Source organism: Caretta caretta, chromosome 1, assembly GCF_965140235.1.
Source record: "Caretta caretta isolate rCarCar2 chromosome 1, rCarCar1.hap1, whole genome shotgun sequence".
NCBI lineage: Eukaryota > Metazoa > Chordata > Testudines > Cheloniidae > Caretta > Caretta caretta.
The window spans coordinates 22,310,267-22,333,002 of record NC_134206.1 but is presented as its reverse complement, the minus strand read 5'-3'; the positions used below and the strand labels follow the sequence as shown (position 1 = coordinate 22,333,002).

The following is a 22,736-nucleotide window of genomic DNA, read 5'->3' as shown; positions in this document are numbered from 1 at the left end:
GGGTATCTTTCTCTTTTGTGATTTTGCTGGAGGTAAATACAGCTCCCAGAGGCAGCGCGGTTCAGGGAACAGGCCAAGGAGTTGGGACACCTGGATTCCATTCTTGGCTCTGCCACTGACCTGCTGTATGACTGGTTAAATTAGTTTCCCTTCCTGCCCTTTGTCTGGCCAATTTAGATGTAAACTGCTCAAGGCAGGGACTGCCTCGTACTACTTGTACAGTACCTAGTGCAATGGGGAGTCTAGGTGCTACTGTAACCCATATAATTATAATAGAATATATAACTGCAATACAAAAAAAGATTGCAAGGAATAAATCAAGTATATATGTACAAGTGTTCGGCTAGCCTCTGCCCTGGGTGTGTGTACACACACACTCATGCTATACACTTTAAAGCCTCCAGCCTCACCTTCCTCTGTAGCATGGGGCACGGGTCACTTGCTGGAGGATTCTCTGCTCCTTGAAGTCTTTAAACCATGATTTGAGGACTTCAGTAGCTCAGACATAGGTGAGAGGTTTTTTGCAGGAGTGAGTGGGTGAGATTCTGTGGCCTACGTTGTGCAGGAGGTTGGACTAGATCATAATGGTCCCTTCTGACCTTAGTATCTATGAAAGTATAGGCCCAGATCCTTGTTTGTGGCCAAGGAAGACACAAACCAACTCAAGAGGGGACTCAAATGTGGTTTTAAGCTACCTTCACACTCACCAGCTGGCTGCTGTTGAGAACTAGAGGGCAGATCCTTGGTCTACATAAGAACAGCCTTGCTGGGTCAGACCAGTAGTCCATTTGGCCCAGTAGCCTGTCTTCCAGCAGTGGCCAATGCCAGGTGCTTCGGAGGCAATGACCAGAACAGGTAATCATCAAGTGATCCATTCCCTGTTGTCCATTCCCAGCTTCTGGCAAACAGAGGCTAGGGACACCATCCCTGCCCATCCTGGCTAATAGCCATTGATGGACCTATCCTCCATGAACTTATCTAGTTCTTTTTTGAACCCTATTATAGTCCATAAATTACCATAGCTCTAGTGACTTCACTAATTGACACTAGCTGAGGATCTGCCCCTAGTATCCTGTGCTGTCCAGAGGGATAGCAGTAGGGGTTGGCATAGTGATCCACTACATTAGTCCTGTGACACCAAAGGATCTACCTAAATTCTCACATACCCTGTTACCCTTGTTTTAGGGTCACTTTGTGCTGGCAGTGTGGCATAAAGTGGCTGCCATGCAGGTTAGGTCTTGTGCCATGAAATAAAGTAAGTTCCTTGTTGATACACTCTTCTTTGTCATTATGATTGTTTTAATGAACCAGCTAAAAATGCAATATAAATACCACTGTATCCCAATGCACTTTGCTTTTCTCAAGTTTAAAAATCTGAGAGCCAATCCTGCTCCTGCTAAAGTCAACAGGAGTTCAGCCATTGATTTCAATGGCAGCAGGATTTAGCCAGGGATTATCATACACCAATGTATAAAAATACTCGTTGTCATACAATGGCATGCCAATATGAAAAGCAATGCACTGACTCTCATTCAGAGAGGGTGTTGAAATTTACCTATGCAAGTTCTGTCTCTGAATTTAGAGTTTATGCTACTGCTATCTATGGGCTATAGTCAGACCCTGGCTATGCATCCCTTCAGGGGAGTAAGGTGCCCTTGTGGGATGCCCATCCCTGCATGGGATGCTCATATCCTGGCTAATAGTTCAGGAGGAAGCGCAGCCACTGTGCGGTCATTATTACACTTTCTATGCAGGTGGGCGAGGAGTGGATGGAATCCTCGATCCATTCCTCCCCTACTAATGCTTCCAGGGGGAGAATAACAAAGGGAAAACCTTGGACCAGAGCCACAATCTCTTGAGCTCTAGTTTTTATTGAGATTCCCACACTGAGCAATGAGGCTCTTTGGGGGAAAAAGAGCTAATTACCAGTTTCCTGAAAAATAAGTGTGAACAGAATAAATTTTTTAAAACGTACTGCATTATCATAGCAACCACAGATGACTTTTTTTGGTTTTTGTTTTTCTTAAAAACCTGACTCAATAAATGACACAAGAGAACAAATGTATCAAGTTGTTATGGCAACTGGAGTACGTAGGTTGAAATTTATGTATCCAGAATAAAAAAAGAATATTCTAAGCAAGTAAAATAAATATTATCATTGCTAATTAAAATATTACTCAAATATTATTTAATTTTAAAATCATTAGTCATGTTTTCTCTTTTAATTACTTGTTTTCTTTCTTCTAATTGCAGTTATTTAGACTTGCTTAAAATTTTGGTCACTTATATTTCGTAGGCATAGTTGGATTTCTATATTTGGGGGGGCAACTCCAGTCAGACCCAGGGGGCCATGTTTGGGGGGGGGGGAAGAGAGGGGGAAGTTCTACTCCTGCCTGAGGCTTTAAGTTTACGCCCCATGCCAAACTATATCCATGTTTCAGAGTAACAGCCATGTTAGTCTGTATTCGCAAAAAGAAAAGGAGTACTTGTGGCACCTTAGAGACTAACCAATTTATTTGAGCATAAGTTTTCGTGAGCTACAGCTCGCTTCATCGGATGCACACTGTGTAAAGTGTAGAAGATCTTTTTATACAAACAAAGCATGAAAAAATACCTCCTCCCACCCCACTCTCCTGCTGGTAATAGCTTATCTAAAGTGATCACTCTCCTTACAGTGTGTATGATAATCAAGGTGGGCCATTTCCAGCACAAATCCAGGGTTTAACAAGAACGTCGGGGGGGGGGTAGGAAAAAACAAGGGGAAATAGGTTATCTTGCATAATGACTTAGCCACTCCCAGTCTCTATTCAAGCCTAAGTTAATTGTATCCAATTTGCAAATGAATACCAATTCAACAGTTTCTCGCTGGAGTCTGGATTTGAATTTTTTGTTGTTGTAATATAGCAACTATCATGTCTGTAATCGCGTGACCAGAGAGATTGAAGTGTTCTCCGACTGGTTTATGAATGTTATAATTCTTGATGTCTGATTTGTATCCATTTATTCTTTTACGTAGAGACTGTCCAGTTTGACCAATGTACATGGCAGAAGGGCATTGCTGGCACATGATGGCATATATCACATTGGTGGATGTGCAGGTGAACGAGCCTCTGATAGTGTGGCTGATGTTATTAGGCCCTGTGATGGTGTCTCCTGAATAGATTTGTGGGCACAGTTGGCAACGGGCTTTGTTGCAAGGATAGGTTCCTGGGTTAGTGGTTCTGTTGTGTGGTATGTGGTTGCTGGTGAGTATTTGCTTCAGTTTGGGGGGCTGTCTGTAGGCAAGGACTGGCCTGTCTCCCAAGATTTGTGAGCGTTGGGTCATCCTTCAGGATAGGTTGTAGATCCTTAATAATGCATTGGAGAGGTTTTAGTTGGGGGCTGAAGGTGATGGCTAGTGGCGTTCTGTTATTTTCTTTGTTGGGCCTGTCCTGTAGTAGGTGATTTCTGGGAACTGTTCTGGCTCTATCAATCTGTTTCTTCACTTCCGCAGGTGGGTATTGTAGTTGTAAGAATGCTTGATAGAGATCTTGTAGGTGTTTGTCTCTGTCTGAGGGGTTGGAGCAAATGCGGTTGTATCGCAGAGCTTGGCTGTAGACGATGGATCGTGTGGTGTGGTCAGGGTGAAAGCTGGAGGCATGTAGGTAGGAATAGCGGTCAGTAGGTTTCCGGTATAGGATGATGTTTATGTGACCATCATTTATTAGCACTGTAGTGTCCAGGAAGTGGATCTCTTGTGTGGACTGGACCAGGCTGAGGTTGATGGTGAGATGGAAATTGTTGAAATCATGGTGGAATTCCTCAAGGGCTTCTTTTCCATGGGTCCGGATGATGATGTCATCAATATAGCGCAAGTAGAGTAGGGGCGTTAGGGGATGAGAGCTGAGGAAGCGTTGTTCTAAGTCAGCCATAAAAATGTTGGCATACTGGTGGGGCCATGCAGGTACCCGTAGCAGTGCCGCTGATCTGAAGGTATACGTTATCCCCAAATGTGAAATAGTTATGGGTAAGGACAAAGTCACAAAGTTCAGCCACTAGGTTAGCCGTGACATTATCGGTGATAGTGTTCTTGACAGCTTGTAGTCCATCCTTGTGTGGAATGTTGGTGTAGAGGGCTTCTACATCCATAGTGGCCAGGATGGTGTTATCAGAAAGATCACCGATGGATTGTAGTTTCCTCAGGAAGTCGGTGGTGTCTCGAAGGTAGTTGGGAGTGCTGGTAGCATAGGGCCTGAGGAGGGAGTCTACATAGCCAGACAATCCTGCTGTCAGGGTGCCAATGCCTGAGATGATGGGGCGCCCAGGATTTTCAGGTTTATGGATCTTGGGTAGTAGATGGAACCCCGACCTGGGATATTCTAGGGGTATGTCTGTGCGGATTTGACCTTGGTCAAACTGGACAGTCTCTACGTAAAAGAATAAATGGACACAAATCAGATGTCAAGAATTATAACATTCATAAACCAGTCGGAGAACACTTCAATCTCTCTGGTCACGCGATTACAAACATGAAAGTTGCTATATTACAACAAAAAAACTTCAAATCCAGACTCCAGCGAGAAACTGTTGAATTGGTATTCATTTGCAAATTGGATACAATTAACTTAGGCTTGAATAGAGACTGGGAGTGGCTAAGTCATTTTGCAAGGTAACCTATTTCCCCTTGTTTTTTCCTACCCGCCCCCCCAGACGTTCTTGTTAAACCCTGGATTTGTGCTGGAAATGGCCCACCTTGATTATCATACACATTGTAAGGAGAGTGATCGCTTTAGATAAGCTATTACCAGCAGGAGAGTGGGGTGGGAGGAGGTATTTTTTCATGCTTTGTGTGTATATAGAAAGATCTTCTACACTTTCCACAGTATGCATCCGATGAAGTGAGCTGTAGCTCACGAAAACTTATGCTCAAATAAATTGGTTAGTCTCTAAGGTGCCACAAGTACTCCTTTTCTTTTTATGTCCATGTTATATTTTTAGGTCAAGATTCTGATCTCATATACACCAGTGTAAATCCAGAGTAACTCAGCTGAAGCCAATGGTTGTGTGTGTGTGTGTGTGTATATATATATGTATATATATACACACTGTTGTAACTGAGATTGGAATCTGCCCCTTAGTGTGTATCTGTGCAGTAGACCATTCTAAATATGCATTCTGTAACAATCATCTTTTTTAAAATTTTTCTAGTCCTTTTTCTCTGTCCTTTAGGAGAATTCAGTAATATCTGTTTTATTTGTGAGAAATTGATTTGGGTATTAAGAGCTATCTTCATGTTTCGTCCTCTGCATTGGTCCCTGTGAAGCGCAGTGTGATAGGGGACATGTGAGAAAAGAAAAGAGTTTGAATTCCCACCTGATGGAAATAAATTTGTCTGTTTTTAAACTTTCCGCCAGACACCATGGCCCCGATGGGAGTTAGACACCTAAATACCTTTGAGGATTTGGGCTCTTGACATTTTCAGAGGAGGCCGAACACACCTTTGAAAGCTTGGTAAATACAGTTGCACAAAAAGATGGGGATGATTTAACTGGGAATTGGTCCTGCTTCGAGCAGGGGGTTGGACTAGATGACCTTCTGGGGTCCCTTCTAACCCTTATATTCTATGATTCTATGACTATTTACCAGTTTATAAGAATAAGTACTCAGCTGTACCTCCCATTTAGATGTGCACACTGTGTCCCCCTTGGTGGAGCATGTTCTATTGTAGTTTTTTACTTACTGTTTGTATTACAGTAGCACACAAACTCTGAGCATGATTAGGGCCACTTTGCGGTAGGTGCTGTACAAACTCATAGTGTGACAGTCCCTCCCTCAAAGAGTAGAAAGACAAGATAGATTAAGGATTAGGGAAAGGGAGTTGTTAAGATTTTTATTTTTAGTAAGTCATGGATAGGTCACAAAAATTCACTGGAGCTGTGACCTGTCCATGTCTTACTAAAAAATAACTGGGAAGAAAGGGCTGGGGGGCAATGACAGCTGGAGTCCCGTTGGGGGGGACGGGGACTGAGCCCCAACCCCACCACCACGATGGGGGCACAGCCCCAGCTCCAGCCCCCACCAAAGCAATGGGGTGGAGAGTGGCACACAGCCCAGGTTTCAGCCCTGGCCAAAGCCATGGGGCAGGGGTGCATGATGATGATTAGTATTATATACACACCAAGGAAGAATAATACTTTCATGTTGGGTGACTTTAATTTCAGATTAAGGAAAATAACAAAGAAAGAGAACAAATGTAAGCCCCCCTGAGAATCGGAAGCATGTCCATGAGGTGTTACTCTGTAATGATCTCCTGTCAGCACTGCTCTTTGACAGATAGACAGGGAGATGCTGTAAATTTAAACACTGTATTGCTAATCCCCAAAGTTCAAACTCAGAAAAGGACCCCCAAAATCATGACACTTAAATAGTTTAAATTGTGTTTTTTGGTTTGTCTTTTGTTTTTTAAACTCGCCTGCCCATCCCCTGAGGGTTTAACAATTGCAGTGGTGTCAACTCTCTCAACTTTGTAGTGAGTAAAGCAGTGGAGAACCCAACCATGACCAAGGTGCCATTGGGCTAGAAACTGTGAAAACACAGAGTAAGAGGCAGTCTGTGTTCTGAAGACCTTACAATCTAGTGCAAAGCATAGAGGCAAGTCTGTGACGTAGGAGCTGGAACTGGGACCCACAACCCAGCTCATGGAGGGACTCCCAAGTACCTATCGGATGGGAACAAATTTTAAACCATGCCAGACAAGACTGAAACTGGCGACCTAAATGTGAAAGTCTCTGCAGCCCACTAGCAATGCCCTGACATAGCAGCCCCATAAGTACTAATGTTACACTGTTGGTAACATTCTTGGTTTCTATTCCTGGCTTTGGGAGTAGACTGGGGTCTAGCAGTGAGACAACATGGCAACATGTAACAGGTTTTCTGGGGGGATTGAAGATAGTACCACTCGATGTAAAGCAAGCCTCCACCACATCTCATAGTATGGACAGTGGTCTAGTCACTAATGGGTGGCCCTGAGTCACATTGTTTTGATGTTTATTACAGAAGCACCTAAACTGGGATTCTCCTGGAATTCTGAAGGAGTGTGTGACAAACTGGATGAGACTTGGTTCTGTTATACTAGAGAGTCCAAGTGAAATCCTTGCTCTATTGAATTCAATGGCAGAGCACCCATTGACTTCACTGGGTTTAGGATTTCATTCAGTTTCAGTTTTTATTTCTAGCTCTGCCTAAAGTTACCTTGGTCAAACTCTGTTATCTTGTCTGTGAAATTGGTGAATGATGATACCTGCGAAAAGTATGAGACCTTGGCTCACAAGGGTGCTGAAAGATACAGAAATATAGTCACTGAAAGAGCTGGGACTAGGGCACATGACCTGTGGGCTTGCAATGTGATGCATTTTCCCCTGGGGTGTTCTAGGGAAGGCTCTGACACCCCCACCCTAATCCCTAATTTTTGCTTCCCCCAGCTGGATAAAGGCAGGAGCTTTTCTCCTCATGAGATTTCCTGCAGTAGAGGCCAAAACTAATTTACTTGTGATAAATTGTGAGACTTGGCAGCACTGTTTAGATAGAGCAATAAAGTTGCTGAATCATTGATGGACAATTCATGGGCACAGAAGGCCTTTCTTCGCTGCTGGTTTGTGGACAAAGGATGAACTCGAATCAAACTGCATGTTGACTTCACATGTGGTTTAAACAGAATCTTTCACACAGCTCTACTAGAGGTGTCTGCAACCGTATACACTGGAGTGAACCATTGTTTGCTAGTATCAGTGGCTTTCAGAACATCTGCTAGTTCATCTTGGGCTGCTCTTTTTCTCTAGAATGGCTGTTAACTTAATTAATGTACATTAATACACCGTGAAATGAGTAATTCCAGCATATGCTATAATGTATTTTACTCCCCCCCCACCCCGGTAGCTTTTAAAATGTTTTAATGATTTGTAAAATGCTTATTTGCAAGACCGTTAATTAAATAAGTCAGTATCTCTCAGCACTGTGTATTCCTTGGAGCCTTTGATTATCAGGATGATTGAGTTATTGACGTGTTTCTGTTTCCATAAGATTTCTACTTTATTTGTATTTCTCCCATCACCACTACCACCCCACCCATTGCATCATAACCATTCCGGAGCAAATTAGCATTTACCTACAGGCCGGCATGGGGGTTGTTCAGACCTGCCCTTTCCTGTGGGGAATTTAGGGTGGGACTGTGTCTCTGGAAGTGTATTCTTCTCCAGACAGCTTGGTGATAAGAGGGTCTGTACAGGCTGCACCCATCTTTAAGATGGAGCAGCCTATTCATCCCAGTGCACAGGTCTGCTTCTGAGACTGGTATGTATCTGGAGGCATAATTCTGTCTCCTTTGGGGTGTGTGGAGGAGAATTCATTGCATTCCCCTGAGCACAAGAATTGTGATTGTAAATGGTCCCTGTATTGGATGCTCAAGAGATGTAAAAAGGAGGCTTCTTGCATGTGGGAGAACCACCTGCCTGGGTTGTCAGGAGGGTTTGAATCCAGGATCTTAAGCACAACTCTGACCATCCCCACTGCAAGTAGAGAGTAACTCAGTTAGCTGGTAGCAGAAGTAGGCTGTTATCTGCCAGTTGTTACGCATACTCCCCATCCCTTCACAACCTCGGAAGGACCATGAACAGTTTGGCTATTACTGGTTTATTATGACGAAATACTTCATCAGAGACAAAACTCTGGCTGGTCAATGTGCACAGGTTATACCAGAAAACTCATCCCAAGAAGAAGGAACATGGCACAGAAGTTACCCCAGGCTATTCCATAGGCTGTCTGCTGCAGGAGATACACAGAGGCACACTGGGTCGTACCATGCAGGTTTAGGGAGTAACCCATACAGGTCACCTGTGGTATATTGCGTGTGGATTATATAACCTCTGAGATTATTCCTCTTGTCATTGGTAGGATGACGATGAAGGAGCAGAATACTGGCTGCATTTATGTGCACTTGTTTGTTTGGTCAAATGATAGAGTACCAGAGTTGGGTACTTTTAAAATAACTATACATGTGGTGACTATTGTAGATACCCACAAAATACCTCATCCTACCACGTTCTGTATAAGACTCAAATTTTCTGCAATTCCAGGCTGGGAAACTCTCCCGTAATTATCAAATGCACCTCCTCAGGAAAGTGCAATTGCCTTGGTGAGCTCAAATGCTGTAACTGTACATTGTTGGGTGCTGTTACCAATTCATTGTTGACATGGACAATCCAGGATCTCTACATGCCTTCACATTACTGAAACACATTGTTTGGCAGAAGCCTGGCAGGTGACAGATCTTCCATAATTCATAATTGGGCTTTTGGGTGAAGTAATCACTTGGAAAAAATACTAATGGCTGCTTTGTTGATAAACAGTGAAAACTGTCTGCCCTGGTGAGGTTCAGGGGAAAAGGTGCTATGAACACAGTTGAGCTACAGATAGGCATTGTTGAAATTAGATTAAATAAACAAGTAGCTCATGTGATTACTATTTTATTAATAAACATTTATATAGTGCCACACATTTACACAATGAAAAAGACACTGTCCTGAAGAAATGACCATCTGAATAGTCTGGGTTAATTATAATGTAAATAGATTTGTTTTAACCATACCAAAAATTGTCTTCTGTGCTATTTGTAATTCTCGTGGTTACTTGTCAGTGAGCAAAGTTGCCATATTAGATGATGAGCTGCTATTGCATCATTTGCCTGTAGCATCTCTTCACCTGTCTTGTCTTTTCCTTTTGCTTACAAAATAAATCAGAAAAAGGCCTTATTTTCTGTTATATGAAGACACAATAGTTCATAAACGTCAGTCTTTATACTGAGGGAAGTAATAAAAGGTTTAGTCTTGGACATTTTTCAAGGTAGAAGCATTATTTCCAAACCCACTAGAAATGGAAGTACAGGTGCAGTGCTCTGGTCTTGTGCTGATTTACTAGTGTCATACTATAGCACACTGGCTGCACTGCATCTCTGCTTGATAGGTAGGAGGGACTGCAGGGTTCAGGGAGAATGAGCAGTTGCTCAGCGGCTCTTTTGCCAACTGGTACTCTTGGATCCACTGGGTGCTATGAGACCTCATAGATGCATAGGCCTTGGGATTGCTTCTAAAGACAGTGTGTCTCATCTACACTGATGCAACTCAAAAATAAGAGGTGAGGAGGATCAAGCCCCAGATTTTCTCCTTTTTAAAATCTCTTTTACAACACACAATAGAGGCCCCTTTTTTGCCAGTATTCTGCACGGACAAGCTTAGTCATATGTCAAAACAAATAGCTAAATATCTATTGTGTTTTAGGTGGATTGCTAATGTGTACTTTATACATCTTTGAGAACTATATATTATTCTGCTAATGCATGTTGACCTTTAATACAGTGTAGAGATGCTCCAGATTTATTATCATTGCATCTTACTTGAGCTGTTTGTATCCTCTTAATGTCCTGATTTTACTGCTCTTCACAATTAATCTCTGACCCATTTCCCTAAGGCAAACAATTGAAACATTTCATACTACTTTATGACATGGTTTATATTCTTGCAAAATACTGGAGTCAACTAATGGGGATGCATTTGTAGACAAAGTTTTATTAACAAATGGAAGCTTTTTCTTACCAGACTTTTCAGTAGTGCCCATTTGATAAATAATATATTCTGTACTGTTTGAGAATTTATGGGCAGGTTCCACTGAGGAGTGGCAGAGAGTAAGTACCTCTTAGGATCAGGGCAAGTCTATTTCTGATGAGTGGAGCAAAGAGTTAATCTGCTTGGTTCACCTAGCTGATAACACTGTCTGTAGCAATCATAACAGAATTTTATACTAACCAGAGGTTACACTACATTGAGTACTAAAATGATATTGCAATTGTTATGCATGCTGCCGACACCATTTCAAAACTTTTCCTCTTCTTAAATAACACTAAGATTTTGTCAACTGATGGGACTTCATGTATGTTTGGAAATAAGTAATGTCCATGATATATTGTATTAATAAAGTACCAGCATTCTTAGATATGTAAGAACATTTTGGCAGCTTTTCCTTAGACTGCTACATGGCCAGGGACTGTCCCTCCTGGAATGTCCAGAATTGGCCCCAGAGCCCTGTAGGTGCTACCATAACAAATAATGAAAAATAATTTAGGAAACATGTAGAATGTTTCTGTACATTCTGATGTTTTTTTAAACAATCAAAATGACAAAAGTTAAATTTTTGCTTCTGATTGGCATGTACCAAGTTAATGTTTAGTTTACTGAGGTGCTGAGTGCTATTTATCTATTTACGTGGATCCCATGCCCATAGTATCGGAGTACTGTAAAAATCAACTGGGAGGGCACCTTTGAGGAGTCACTCATCACACTCCTCAGGATTGGGCTCTTAACTAGTATTAGCAAGTGCAATTTGATCCTAAAGCCCTGGAAAAGAACCATTTACTTGAGTGGGAATTACAGGTGCAAAAAACTACTGTAGGATTGGGACTACAGACCCAGACCAACTCTGGGTGAAGAGAAGGAGAATCAGCGAGGCTGCTGGCATGTGAAATTAAAAGGGTTGTAGAGGATTTTTTAAACTGAGAACTGGAAGAAAGCCAGAGACATCCCTTAGGGATAAATTTGGTGAGTACAGGTAGGAGCTAGTGAGAAACAGTCAAATGAAATAGTTAAATATAACACATGAAGGCAAACAACTGAATGTTGACAAAATGTACAGAGGTGGTTTTGGAACAAATTAAACAGTCATAAGTCACCAAAACCAGATGGTATTCACATGAGTTCTTAAGGAACTCAAATATGAAATTGCACAACTGTTAACTATACTAGGTAACCTATTGCTTAATTCAGCCTCTGTACCAGATGACTAGCAGATAGCTAACGTAACACTGATTTATTTTAAAAAGGTGATCCTTGCAATTACAGGCCAGTAAGCCTAACTTCAGTACCAGGCAAACTGGTTCAAACTATAGTAAAGAACGGGATTATCGGACAGTTAGGTGTGGTCTACACTAGGGTGGGGGATTGATCTAAGTTAAGCAACTTCAGCTACGTGAATAACGTAGCTGAAGTTGACGTACTTAGATCTACTTACCATGGTGTCTTCACTGCGGTAGGTTGACTGCTGATGCTCCCCCATCAACTCTGCCCACGCTTCTCCCTCCAGTGGAGTACTGGAGTCAGCAGGAGAGTGCTTGGTGGTCGATTTATCGCGTCTTTATTAGATGTGATAAATCTACCCTCGCTGGATCAGTCGTTTCTGGAGGTAAATGTAGACATGCCCTTAGATGAACATGTGTTGGAAGAGTGAGCACAGCTTTTGGAAAGGGAAATCGTGCCTCACCAATCTATTAGAATTCACTGAGGGTGTTAACAAACATATGGACAAGGTGATCCAGTTGATATACTGTACTTGCATTTTCAGAAAGCCTTTGATAAGGTCCATCGCCAGAGTCTCTTAAGCAAAGTAAGCAGTCATGGGATAAGAAGGAGGGTCCTCTTGTGGATCATTAACTGTTTAAAACAGGGATTGGCAACCTTTGGCATGCAGCCTGTCAGGGAAATCCACTGGCGGGCTGGGACGGTTTGTTTACCTGCAGTGTCCACAGGTTTGGCCGATTGCAGCTCCCACTGGCCGCGGTCCCCCATTCCAGGCCAATGGGGGCTGCAGGAACCTGTGCCTCTAAGCAACCTGTACTGCAGTAGTCTCAAGTTTTTGGGCAAGGCACACGCGAAGGACTGAAGTCAGATTTGTCAGGACTTCAAATTTAGGATGAAAAAAGATAGGAAAGCAAGGCTAAAGTTCCTGCTAATGGAGGTGGTGCTAAGTCCACCTTCAGAGCCATCCCGTTTGAGTCGGTGCTGCAGCTTCAGTCCAAGACTTCAAGACTATCAGAGTCCCGGCACTGGTCATCCTTACCTATTCCCAGGGAGAAGCATAAGCCTTCCACAAAGGCACCAACCAGAGGAAGATTCCACTCCTCACACCTGTAAAACAGGTGGAAGGGGAGTCAAGTAGAGTACAATCAAGATTGAGACACTCCTCCAAATTGGGGCCTAAGCAGTGCTTAATTTGTAACGAAGACATCTCAGGACTCACGCAATTTTTCTACACTCATAACTGATGCAGCAAGCCCAGAGGTGCCGGGACTATGAGCTCCCAAGCCTAGAGGTGCTGGGGCTCGGCTCTGGCATTGGGCCTAAGACAGCACTGTTGGCTACAGTGCTGGAACAGACATCGAGTCTGGTGCCAGAAACGGAACCATCAACTTCAGCCACACCGCATCGACCAGATAAGATCTTGATGCTGACTATACTTCCGGCATTTGCAGTGGCAAGGAATTTACTTTGCTTTTTGGTACAGGAATCAGCTCCCTCAGTAAAGTCAGTATCATTAGACCACCCAGCATCTGTGATGCAGGACCCAGTCCTGCACCGGCTGCCTACTTCCTAGACAGTCTACCCACCCATCAGTACAGTCTAAACAGGAGCCAGCACTGATGGTGTGTCTCCAGCCAGTGCCTGCTTCTCAGCACTGGTCCCTGGCACCAACCAGGACAGCCCCCCTGTGGTCAGTGGAAGGGGAGTTGCCTTCTTTGGACTCTGAGGTAGGCTCAAGTATCTCTCCACCTCAGAGCAGGACCCACCACCCTCTGCCTAGATCCTTCCTCTCTGGGTACCTTTGCAACCCCACAATGTGAGCTTTTATGGCAATGTGGCCAGGAGGTCACTGGTGTCCAGCCCCTGGCCCTTTTGGAACTCCTGGGGTTTTCCCCCAGCTTCTAGATCCTCCTCTCATCATTCCTACTCAGTACCTTTGTCTGGAGGGGATGAATCCTTGCATCATGCCACCCTGACTTCAGTAGCCGGTACCTGGCCCAGTGCTGAGCCTCAGGAAGAGGCTCTTGAGGAGCCAGCAGAGCATCCTGAAGAAGAGGTGAACCACATCCAGTCAGCTTCATCTTCATCCTCACCTGAGGCAGTTTCCTCAGACACAACATCATCCCCCTCCCAGTGACTACAAGACAATCAGGAATTGTTAAAGAGGGTGCCTTTGGACTTGGACATTCAGATCAAGGAGGTCAGAGTCTTCTCATCACAATATATCAAGATTGGCAGTGCCACTCTAAATGGACCTGCTGTAGATAATATATCAATCAATGAGGTGATATAGGGGCCTTTAAAGACACTATGACAGACCCCATCTTCCTTGCTTTCCATCTCAAAGCAGGCAGAGTGCAAGTATTGTGTACCTTCCCAAGGGTTTGACTACCTATACTCCCACACTGCTCTGGGGTCACTAATGGTTGTAGCAGCTAATGAAAGGAAACAGCAGGGGCATCAACCTGCCACTCCCAAATCAAGAGGCAAACAAAATTTATTTGGTAGGAAAGTTTATTTAACTGGGGGGTTGCAGCTCTGCTGGGAAATTGATTTGAAATTGTGGGGCTCTTTGGAGAAATTCAAAGATCTGTTGCTTGAGGATGCTAGGCATGAGTTGTTTGCTGGCGAATGAGAGCAGATGAGTGGCGTGAACTTCTCTGCAGCCTGGGCTCCGCAGACTTGACTGCTAGGACTATTGCTTCTGCAGTCTCCATGCAGAGCTCCTTATGGCTGCAGTCTTCCTGTCTACCCTGTGAAGTCCAGCATACTATCAGGACTTATCTTTTGAAAGTCCTGCCCTGGAGACAGCAAACTCCATGGCCTTAAGGGTGACAGAAGTCCTTGGATTTGTACTCACCTGCCCAGTCAGAAAGCACTATCTGCCTCAGCAGACACACTGTTATCCTGCTCTGCCTCCTCATCAGGACCCCTCAATAAATAAGAGGGGTTATAGGCACTGGCCTGCCTCTTCTGTTTTGGCTCCAGCTCCTGGCCCTTCTAGATACCCAGGAACTGCTAAGCAATAATTTTGATGGGTCAGTAAAGGATGTCAGGCCAGTCTCCATGTTTCCAGACCCTATCTCCCCCATATTTGTAAGCTGTCTTTCCCACTTCCTCAGTGCTTGGTCCCAAATTACTTCAGACCAATGGGTCTTGAGTACTGCAGTTATACCCTCCAATTTGTTTCTATCCCTCCTTCCCACACTCCCTCCCTGTCCTCCTTCAGGGACCATTCTCACAAGGAACTCCTCTTCCAGAAGGTACTCTCTCTCTTTCAGGTGGGTACCATAGAGGAGGTTCCACAGTGACACAGAGGGACAAGGGTTTATTCTTGCTATTCCCTAATCCTGAAAGTGAAGGGGGCTCTCAGAACAATTTTATATCTGGGTGAACTCAACAAATTCTTAAACATAATGCTTCGCATGGTCACCCTAGCTTCTGTTGTTCCCTCCCTGAGCCCTGGAAACTGGTTTGTCATCCTTGACTCAGGGACTATGGTCTACAGAGGACTTTGCTTTCAGCTCACTGATGTTGATATGTAAAGCTATCAGATTGGCATGCCAGGTTTTTCTGCCACAGAAGGGGGAAAAGGGGAAAGCCTGTTAATCTTCACAGACAACACAATAGCAATGCTATATCTCAACAGGCAGGGAGGACTTTGCTCTTCTCAGCTCTGGCAAGAGGCAACTCTTTGTGAGTTTTGCATTGCAAACTCAATAGAGCTAGAAGCTTCTTGCCTACCGGATGACCAAAATGACCTTGCAGACATCCTGAGCAAACTATTTACAAGTCACCAAGTGGTCTCTTTCCCAGGGTGTGGCCAGATACAATTTTCAATGGTGGGAGGTCTCCCTAAGTAGACCTATTTGCAAAAAGATCCACAAAGTGTCAGCAGTTCTTTAACCCTTGAGGTTGCAGCCTTGGTTCCCTTACAGACATGTTCTTACTACCATAGACCTAGTCAAAGTGTATCCTAAGGTGCACAATCTGTTTTCGCATGAGACCTAAACTTAGTGTTAAGGCATATGGGTCTCCCATTTGAACTTTTGGCTACTTACTCCTCTGTTACATCTAACAATGGAGGTGGCATGTGGTTGCCATCTCCTCTGCTAGAAGGGTAGGAGAGCTGCTTGTGTTAATGACGACCTCCCTATACCATCTTCAAGGACAAGGTTTATCTGTGCCCTCATCTGAGGTTTGGGCAGTGGTGTCCTCATTCCATGACAACCAGCCAGTTTACTTTACGTCATTTTTCACTAAACCATACTTGAGTAGGGAAGGAAAATATTTGCACACTCTGGATGTCGGAAGAGCTCTGGTGTTCTACCTTACCAGAATCAAGCAGTTCCATAAGTCTTTTCAACTGTTCATCATGGTTGCAGACAGACTAAAAGGGCAATCTCCTCTGAGAATTTCTTCTTGGATAGCATATGCATATACATGAGGCTATGACCGGTCTAACATCACCCCGTCGAGCAGAGTCACAGCTCATTTCATGAGATCACATTTGGCCTCTGCGACTTTTCTAGCACGTGTTCTAATTCTGGACATTTGTAGAGAGGCAACTTAGTCCTCAGTGCACACATTTACTTCTCATTATGCCTTCACTTAGGACTCAAGAGATGATGCTACAGTTGGATGTTTTCCTCCTGTCTTCATTCAGATTCCAATCCTGCCTTCTGTTTCACTGCTTGTGAGTCGCCAAGAGAGGAATGCATGTGTGCAAACACTTGAAGAAAAAACTGTTAATAATCTGTTCCATAACTGTTGTTTGACATGTGTTGTACATGTCCATTCCACGACCTGCCCTCCCACCCCTCTGCATTGAAGCTCTGGCAAGAGGCAACTGAGGGGACCAGGGAACAGCTCTGCCCTTGATACCTATATGCAGTGGCACATAGCAGCAGAAGGCACTTGACCAGCCCAATAGGTACTGCTGAGGGGAAAAAAGTTTCCAACTGCCATGCACTTGATGCACAGACACACAGAGTGAAATGGCCATGTACAACACATCTTGAACAACAGTAACATAACAGGTTAGTAATGAATTTTTCTAAATTAGGTGTCAGTGCTCAAGACTTATCAGGGATAGTTCTCTGAAAACTTCAGCTCAGTGCATAGCAGCAGTCCAAAAGGCTAACAGAATTTTAGGAACTGTTAGGAAAGGGATTGAAAATAAGACAGAAAATATTATAATGCCACTATATAAATCCATAGTGTGCCCACACCTTGAATGCGGTGTCCGGTTTTGGTCGCTGCATCTCAAAAAGGTTATAGTGGAACTGGAAAAGGTTCAGAGAAGGGCAACCAGATGACACCATGGAACAGCTTCTATATGAGGAGAGACTAAAATGACTACAGTTGTTCATCTTAGAAAAGAGACAATAGGAGGCTACTATAGAGGTCTCTAAAAACATGAATGGGGTGGCAAAAGTGAATAAAGAAGGGTTATTTACCCTTTCCAACAATACCAAAACCAGGGGTCACCTGATGAAATTATTAAGCAACAGATCTGGTACAAAAACAGTGTTTCACACAATGCAAAATTAACTTATGAACCTATTGCCATGGGATGTTGTGATGGCCAAAAGTATAACCGGGTTCAAAAAAGAACTAGATAAGTTAATGGAGGATAGGTCTACCAATGGCTATTAGCCAACATGGTCAGTTATGCAACCCCTCGCTCAGGGTGGCTATATACTTCTGACTACTTGGTGGAATGAGGATAATCAGTGGGACACAGTAATACCAGGGTACAAAATATATCAGGAGGACAGAACAGGTCATGCTGATGGGGGAGTGGCACTAAATGTGAATGAAAGCATAGAATCAAATGAAGTAAAAATCTTAAACGAACCAAACTTGTCCTATAGAATCTCCATGGATAGTAATTCCATGCTTGAATAATAAGCATATAGCAGTAGGGATATATTACCAATCACCTTACCAGGATGGTGATAGTGACTGCAAAATGCTCAGGGACATTAGAGATTATAAAAATAGAAAACCTCAATAATAATGAGGGATTTCAACTATCCCCATATTGACTGGGTACATGTCACCTCAGGAGGGATGCAGACATAGTTTCTTGACACCTTAAATGACTGCTTCTTGGAGCAGTCCTGGAATCCACAAGAGGAGAGACCATTTTTGATTTTGGTCCTAAGTGGAGCACAGGATTGGTCCAAGAAGTTAATATAGATAGACCATTTGGTAATAGTGATCATAATATAATTAATTTTAGCGTCCATGTGGCAGGGAAAACACCAGAGCAGCCCAACACGGTAGCATTTAATTCCAGAAGGGGAACTACACAAAAATGAGGAAGTTAATTAAACAAATTAAAAAGTACAGTGCCAAAAGTGAAATCCCTGCAAGCTGCATGGAAATTTTTTAAAGACACCATAATAGAGGCTCAATTTAAATGTATACCCCAAGTTAAAAAACATAGTAAAAGAACCAGAAAAGTGCCACTGTGGCTAAACAACAAAGTAAAAGAAGCAGTGAGAGGCAAAAAGGCATCCTTTAAAAAGTGGAAGTTAAATCCTAGTGAGGAAAATAGAAAGGAGCATAAACTCTGGCAAGTGAAATGTAAAACCAGTTCCAGGATCAGGAGCAGAGCAGGGAGACAAAGACAAAACCAGAGCAGGGAGGAGGCAGGCTAGAGCTGGAACAAAGCTGGAACCAAGAGTAAGGCAAAGGCAGCTGGAGACATGGCACATGTTGAGGTGCTGCTGCAGCAAGGCTCAAGTAGCAGGCAACAGGGTCTCCTGCCCAGTGAGGAAGCCTGACCATTTGGAGGAGGCTCATGGGGCCCATCTGAGTTTGCCTAGTGACCTGGCTGGGAGCCAGCTGTGCTCCTGACAATCGCTGCCTTACCTCACAGGGATGTTGTGAAGATGGAAGCATTAAGGATGGTGAGGCGCTCAGACATGGTGATGATGACTGTATGAGCACCTAAGACCGATAGATAGGAGTAGTATTGGGTCCTAAAGGCTCATGCTGTATAGCGTTAAATAGTCTGATCCTTATCCAGCATAGCATTTACACACATGCTTACCTTAATGCATGTCTCTAGTCCCACTGGTTTCAGTAAAGGTAACCATGTGTTTAAGTACTTTTGCTGGATGGGGGCCAGGGTGCTCAGTATATTATCGGACTAAGCCCTAACTAAACAAGTTAGCACCAGAGGATAATACACTTGAACATGTGGATCTGATTTGGGCCATTTTTTGGGCTCTGGCCCATTGTTTTCTAAATGGTGCTGGCAGTAGTTGGCCTATTTAAAATGCTGACAATTGCTTGCCTGTTGTGTTAAAATTGACTGCTCCTAGTGAATGGTCTAATCAGGATGGCTTTACACCACTCATGATTTCTGTGGCACTCAACACCATGTGGGACAGAGCACAGCATTGTTTGATTCCACCCCACTTTCCTGTTTGTGTTCTTGAAAAGCTATTAATATTTGTCTCATAAATGCAAAATCTACAGTAATGTGCTGTATGTTTAGTAGGAAAACCACAAGCACTAAACACTTTCCTATAATCTATAAATAAATCAATTCAAAGAAAATGGTTTACAGGAAAAGTTTGGTCATAAATTAGTGAGGAACGTGGTAGTGTTGGCCTTTTCCTATATCCTGGTATTGCAGATATGTTGAAAGAAGGCTTGTATTTTGTAATGACTTTTTGCAAACATTGTCAAAATGAATGCTATGTAAATAAAACAACTCCCCCACCCCACTGTATTTAATTTAAAAATATTTGCCAACATGACTTTTCACAAATCTTGAGCACTTTCAAAAACATGTAACTTAGAGAATTTTGTGCAGTAATTAAGAACTGAGACAATTGTGGATAGTGTATACCAGTGGTTCACAACCAGGGGTCTTGGGGGGGCCCCCTGAGGGGCCATGAGCAGGTTTCAGAGGGTCCGCCAAGCGGGGCCGGCATTAAACTTGCTGGACCCCAGGGCAGAAAGCCGAAGCTCCACGACATGGGGCTAAAGCCTGGGGCCCTGAGCCCCGCCATCCAGGGCTGAAGCTGAAGCCTGAACAACTTAGCTTTGCAGTGCCCCCATGACATGGTACCCTGAGCAGTTGCCATGCTTGCTACCTCATAACAGCAGCCTTGGCTTTTATATGCAGAAAAATCATTGTTGCGGCACACGTGGGCCATGGAGTTTTTATAGCATGTTGGGGGGACTTCAGAAAGAGAGGTTGAGCATCCCTGTACACTATACAGTTACTGGGCCCATTTCTGCGGCTGCTCCTGAGTGAAATCTAGACCACAAGTAAAGTCAGTGGGAGTTTTGGTATTCATCCAGGATTTAGGGTTGCTAGGTGTCCAGTTTTCTACAGGAACACCTAGGGGCTGGCAGGCTCCCTACCTGGCTCCACGTGGCTCCCCGGAAGCAGAGACGTGTAGCTTGGCTCCTAGGTGGAGGGATGGCCAGGGGGGCTCTGCACACTGCCCCACCCCAAGTGCTGGCTCTGCAGCTCCCATTGGCCAGGAACCATGGCTAATGGGAGCTGGGGGGTGGTGTGGGTGGGCAGAGGCAGCACGCAGAGCCACCTGGCCACCCCTCTGCCTAGGAACAGAAGAACATGTGGCCGCTTCTGGGGAGCTGCCCGAGGTAAGTGCCACCCAGAGCCCATGCCCCGACCCCCCTGCCTCTCCCACACCCAAACCCCCTCCTGCCCCAGCCCGGAGTCCCCTCCTGAACCCAAACTCTCTCCCAGAGCCCACACCATGCATCTCCTCCCACACCCCAACCCCCTGCCCCAGCTCGGAGCCCCCTTCTGCACCCCAAACCGCTCAACCCCAGCCCCACCACAGAGCCCATGCCCCCAGCCAGGGCCCTCCCCCCCTCCAAACCTTCTGCCCCAGCCTGGTGAAAATGAGCAAGTGAGGGAATGAGAGAGTAAGCAATAAAAGGGGGGGGGTGGAGTGAGTAGAGGGCAGAGCCTTGGGGAAGGGGCAGAGCCAAGGTGTTCGGTTTTGTGCGATTAGGAAGTTGGCAACTTTACCAAGATTTCACCTTCCATGTTTATGGCCTGATCTTGTGAGATGCTGAGCACCCTCAACTCCCTTTGAAGTCAACGAGAGGTGAGGTCACTCAACACTTTGTAGGATTCGGCCATAGGCTTCAGTGGGAGAGGCTGCAGAATCAACCCCAGAAAATGCCAATTGCAAGAAATTGAGGGCCAAATCTGGTTCATGAGTCCCAAGTGTGGATTAGAGGCACGATTACACTCCTGTATGTCTGGACTCATGCGTCCAGTGAGAAGTAATAGTATTATGCTGTGAATACAATTTGTTTTATTTGAATTTTTTTTCTATAGTCTGCGGTTTCCGGTGGGTCAGATGGATCGGTATTATGTGATGAACACAATAAGGAGAATCAGTCTTTTGAAAATCATTCTGTAGACATGACGACAAAGGTAAGAGCTATGATTATTTTTATTGCATGATGAAATATATTGGTGACCTTTGTATACCGTTTCTTTGGATATGAAATGTATAGAGATGAATTGTATAGAGTATAAATTTATAGAGGTGAAATGTACAGAGTAGATTGAGTTTTCAGTTCCTGTAATAATCTCTTGGTTTTTAATGAATTTAGATTTTTGGGAAGGTTCAGATCAGGTTTATAACAGCAATTTATTGATATGTTGCTAGTTCCATTGATTTAATACCATTCCATACAGGATTTTAGGTCTGTATCATGGGCATAAATGCCTCTGATGTTAGGGAGCAGTTGAAGCCTCAGGGTTTTTGTGTTGATCTTGTGATACCTTTATTTTTAAAGTTTAAGCAATGTTCATTGTGCAGGGTATTCCTTTTTTCCTTAGTTAGATTTATTTAAGGGTTCTCAGTGTAAACTGGAACCTAGTTTCTTGGTAGCTAAATAAAAAGTTGGTAAGGCAGAATGTGAATGTCAACAGATGAGATGATTTTTGTATTGACAAACTAATGATAGTTCCAGTCGTATAAGTATACACTGTGTGGTAAATGAAGCAGCATGACTACAAGGTTACAGTGTAGGGATTTTTGTTACAGTACTACTTACAATAGTTACACAGTTTGCAATGATGGAGTTAAGGGTGTTTGCATGTTTCTGTTATAACATCTATGGTATTTTCATATGCTCAAAACTTGGCTGTAATAGTTCTCTCTGGGCTCAGTATTACCATGGAAGGTTTCAGCCCTGAAGTCCTTCTTCTTTTTTCTTTCCCAAGTTAAATACAAAGATTTGGACTTTTAATAACAGCAAATTGAAAATAAGAGGAAAAGAAAATAGAAGTTAACTGAGCTGGGATAATGAGTTGAACTCTGAAGAGCTTTGTTTCTTTAACACTGAAGACTTGCAGGTTATTCATTACCTCTTGTCTAAGACCCTCTCACTGGCTATGTGCAAACTTCTATATTGGCTCTGTCATTCATTAACTCCTTACAAACCAGAACTGTAATGAACTGAACCAGCATATCTTTCTGATTTCTCATGACACTGTGTTTCCACTCCATCTGCAGTCCTTACTCATGCCCAGTGATACGTATGTTCTACTCTGTGTGGTTAAGATTTGAGGAATTGTGTCCTGAGATCTGCTGATTTTTAGCCTGGTTCTGGGAGGTTGCTGAACCCCCTTAATTCTCATTGTAGTCAATGGGAAATGAGGGCATTCAGCAACTTTCAGGATGAGGACCTGTATACAGTATACCTGTATACTGTGTCCCCAATATCAAGCTGAAATAATCAAATAGCCCATTGATCTCAAAGGGTATTAAACATGCTCAGCCCCTCATAGAATTTGATTCATTATGTTTATGGATGAAGTTCCAGAATTGGAAATTA

The 22,736-nt window shown here is 43.7% G+C and overlaps 1 protein-coding gene across 10 annotated transcripts in view; it reads left to right on the top strand.

Annotated features, from left to right (window-relative positions):
* Nucleotides 1-22,736, top strand: part of DLG2 (discs large MAGUK scaffold protein 2) — a 1,511,004-nt gene that overhangs the window by 207,104 nt on the left and 1,281,164 nt on the right. For all 10 annotated transcript variants that reach the window (XM_048840921.2, XM_075126424.1, XM_048840889.2 and 7 more), the window contains one exon: nt 21,226-21,324. In XM_048840921.2, coding sequence (XP_048696878.1) covers nt 21,226-21,324 — 99 coding nt within the window. The remainder of the gene's footprint in view (nt 1-21,225; nt 21,325-22,736) is intronic.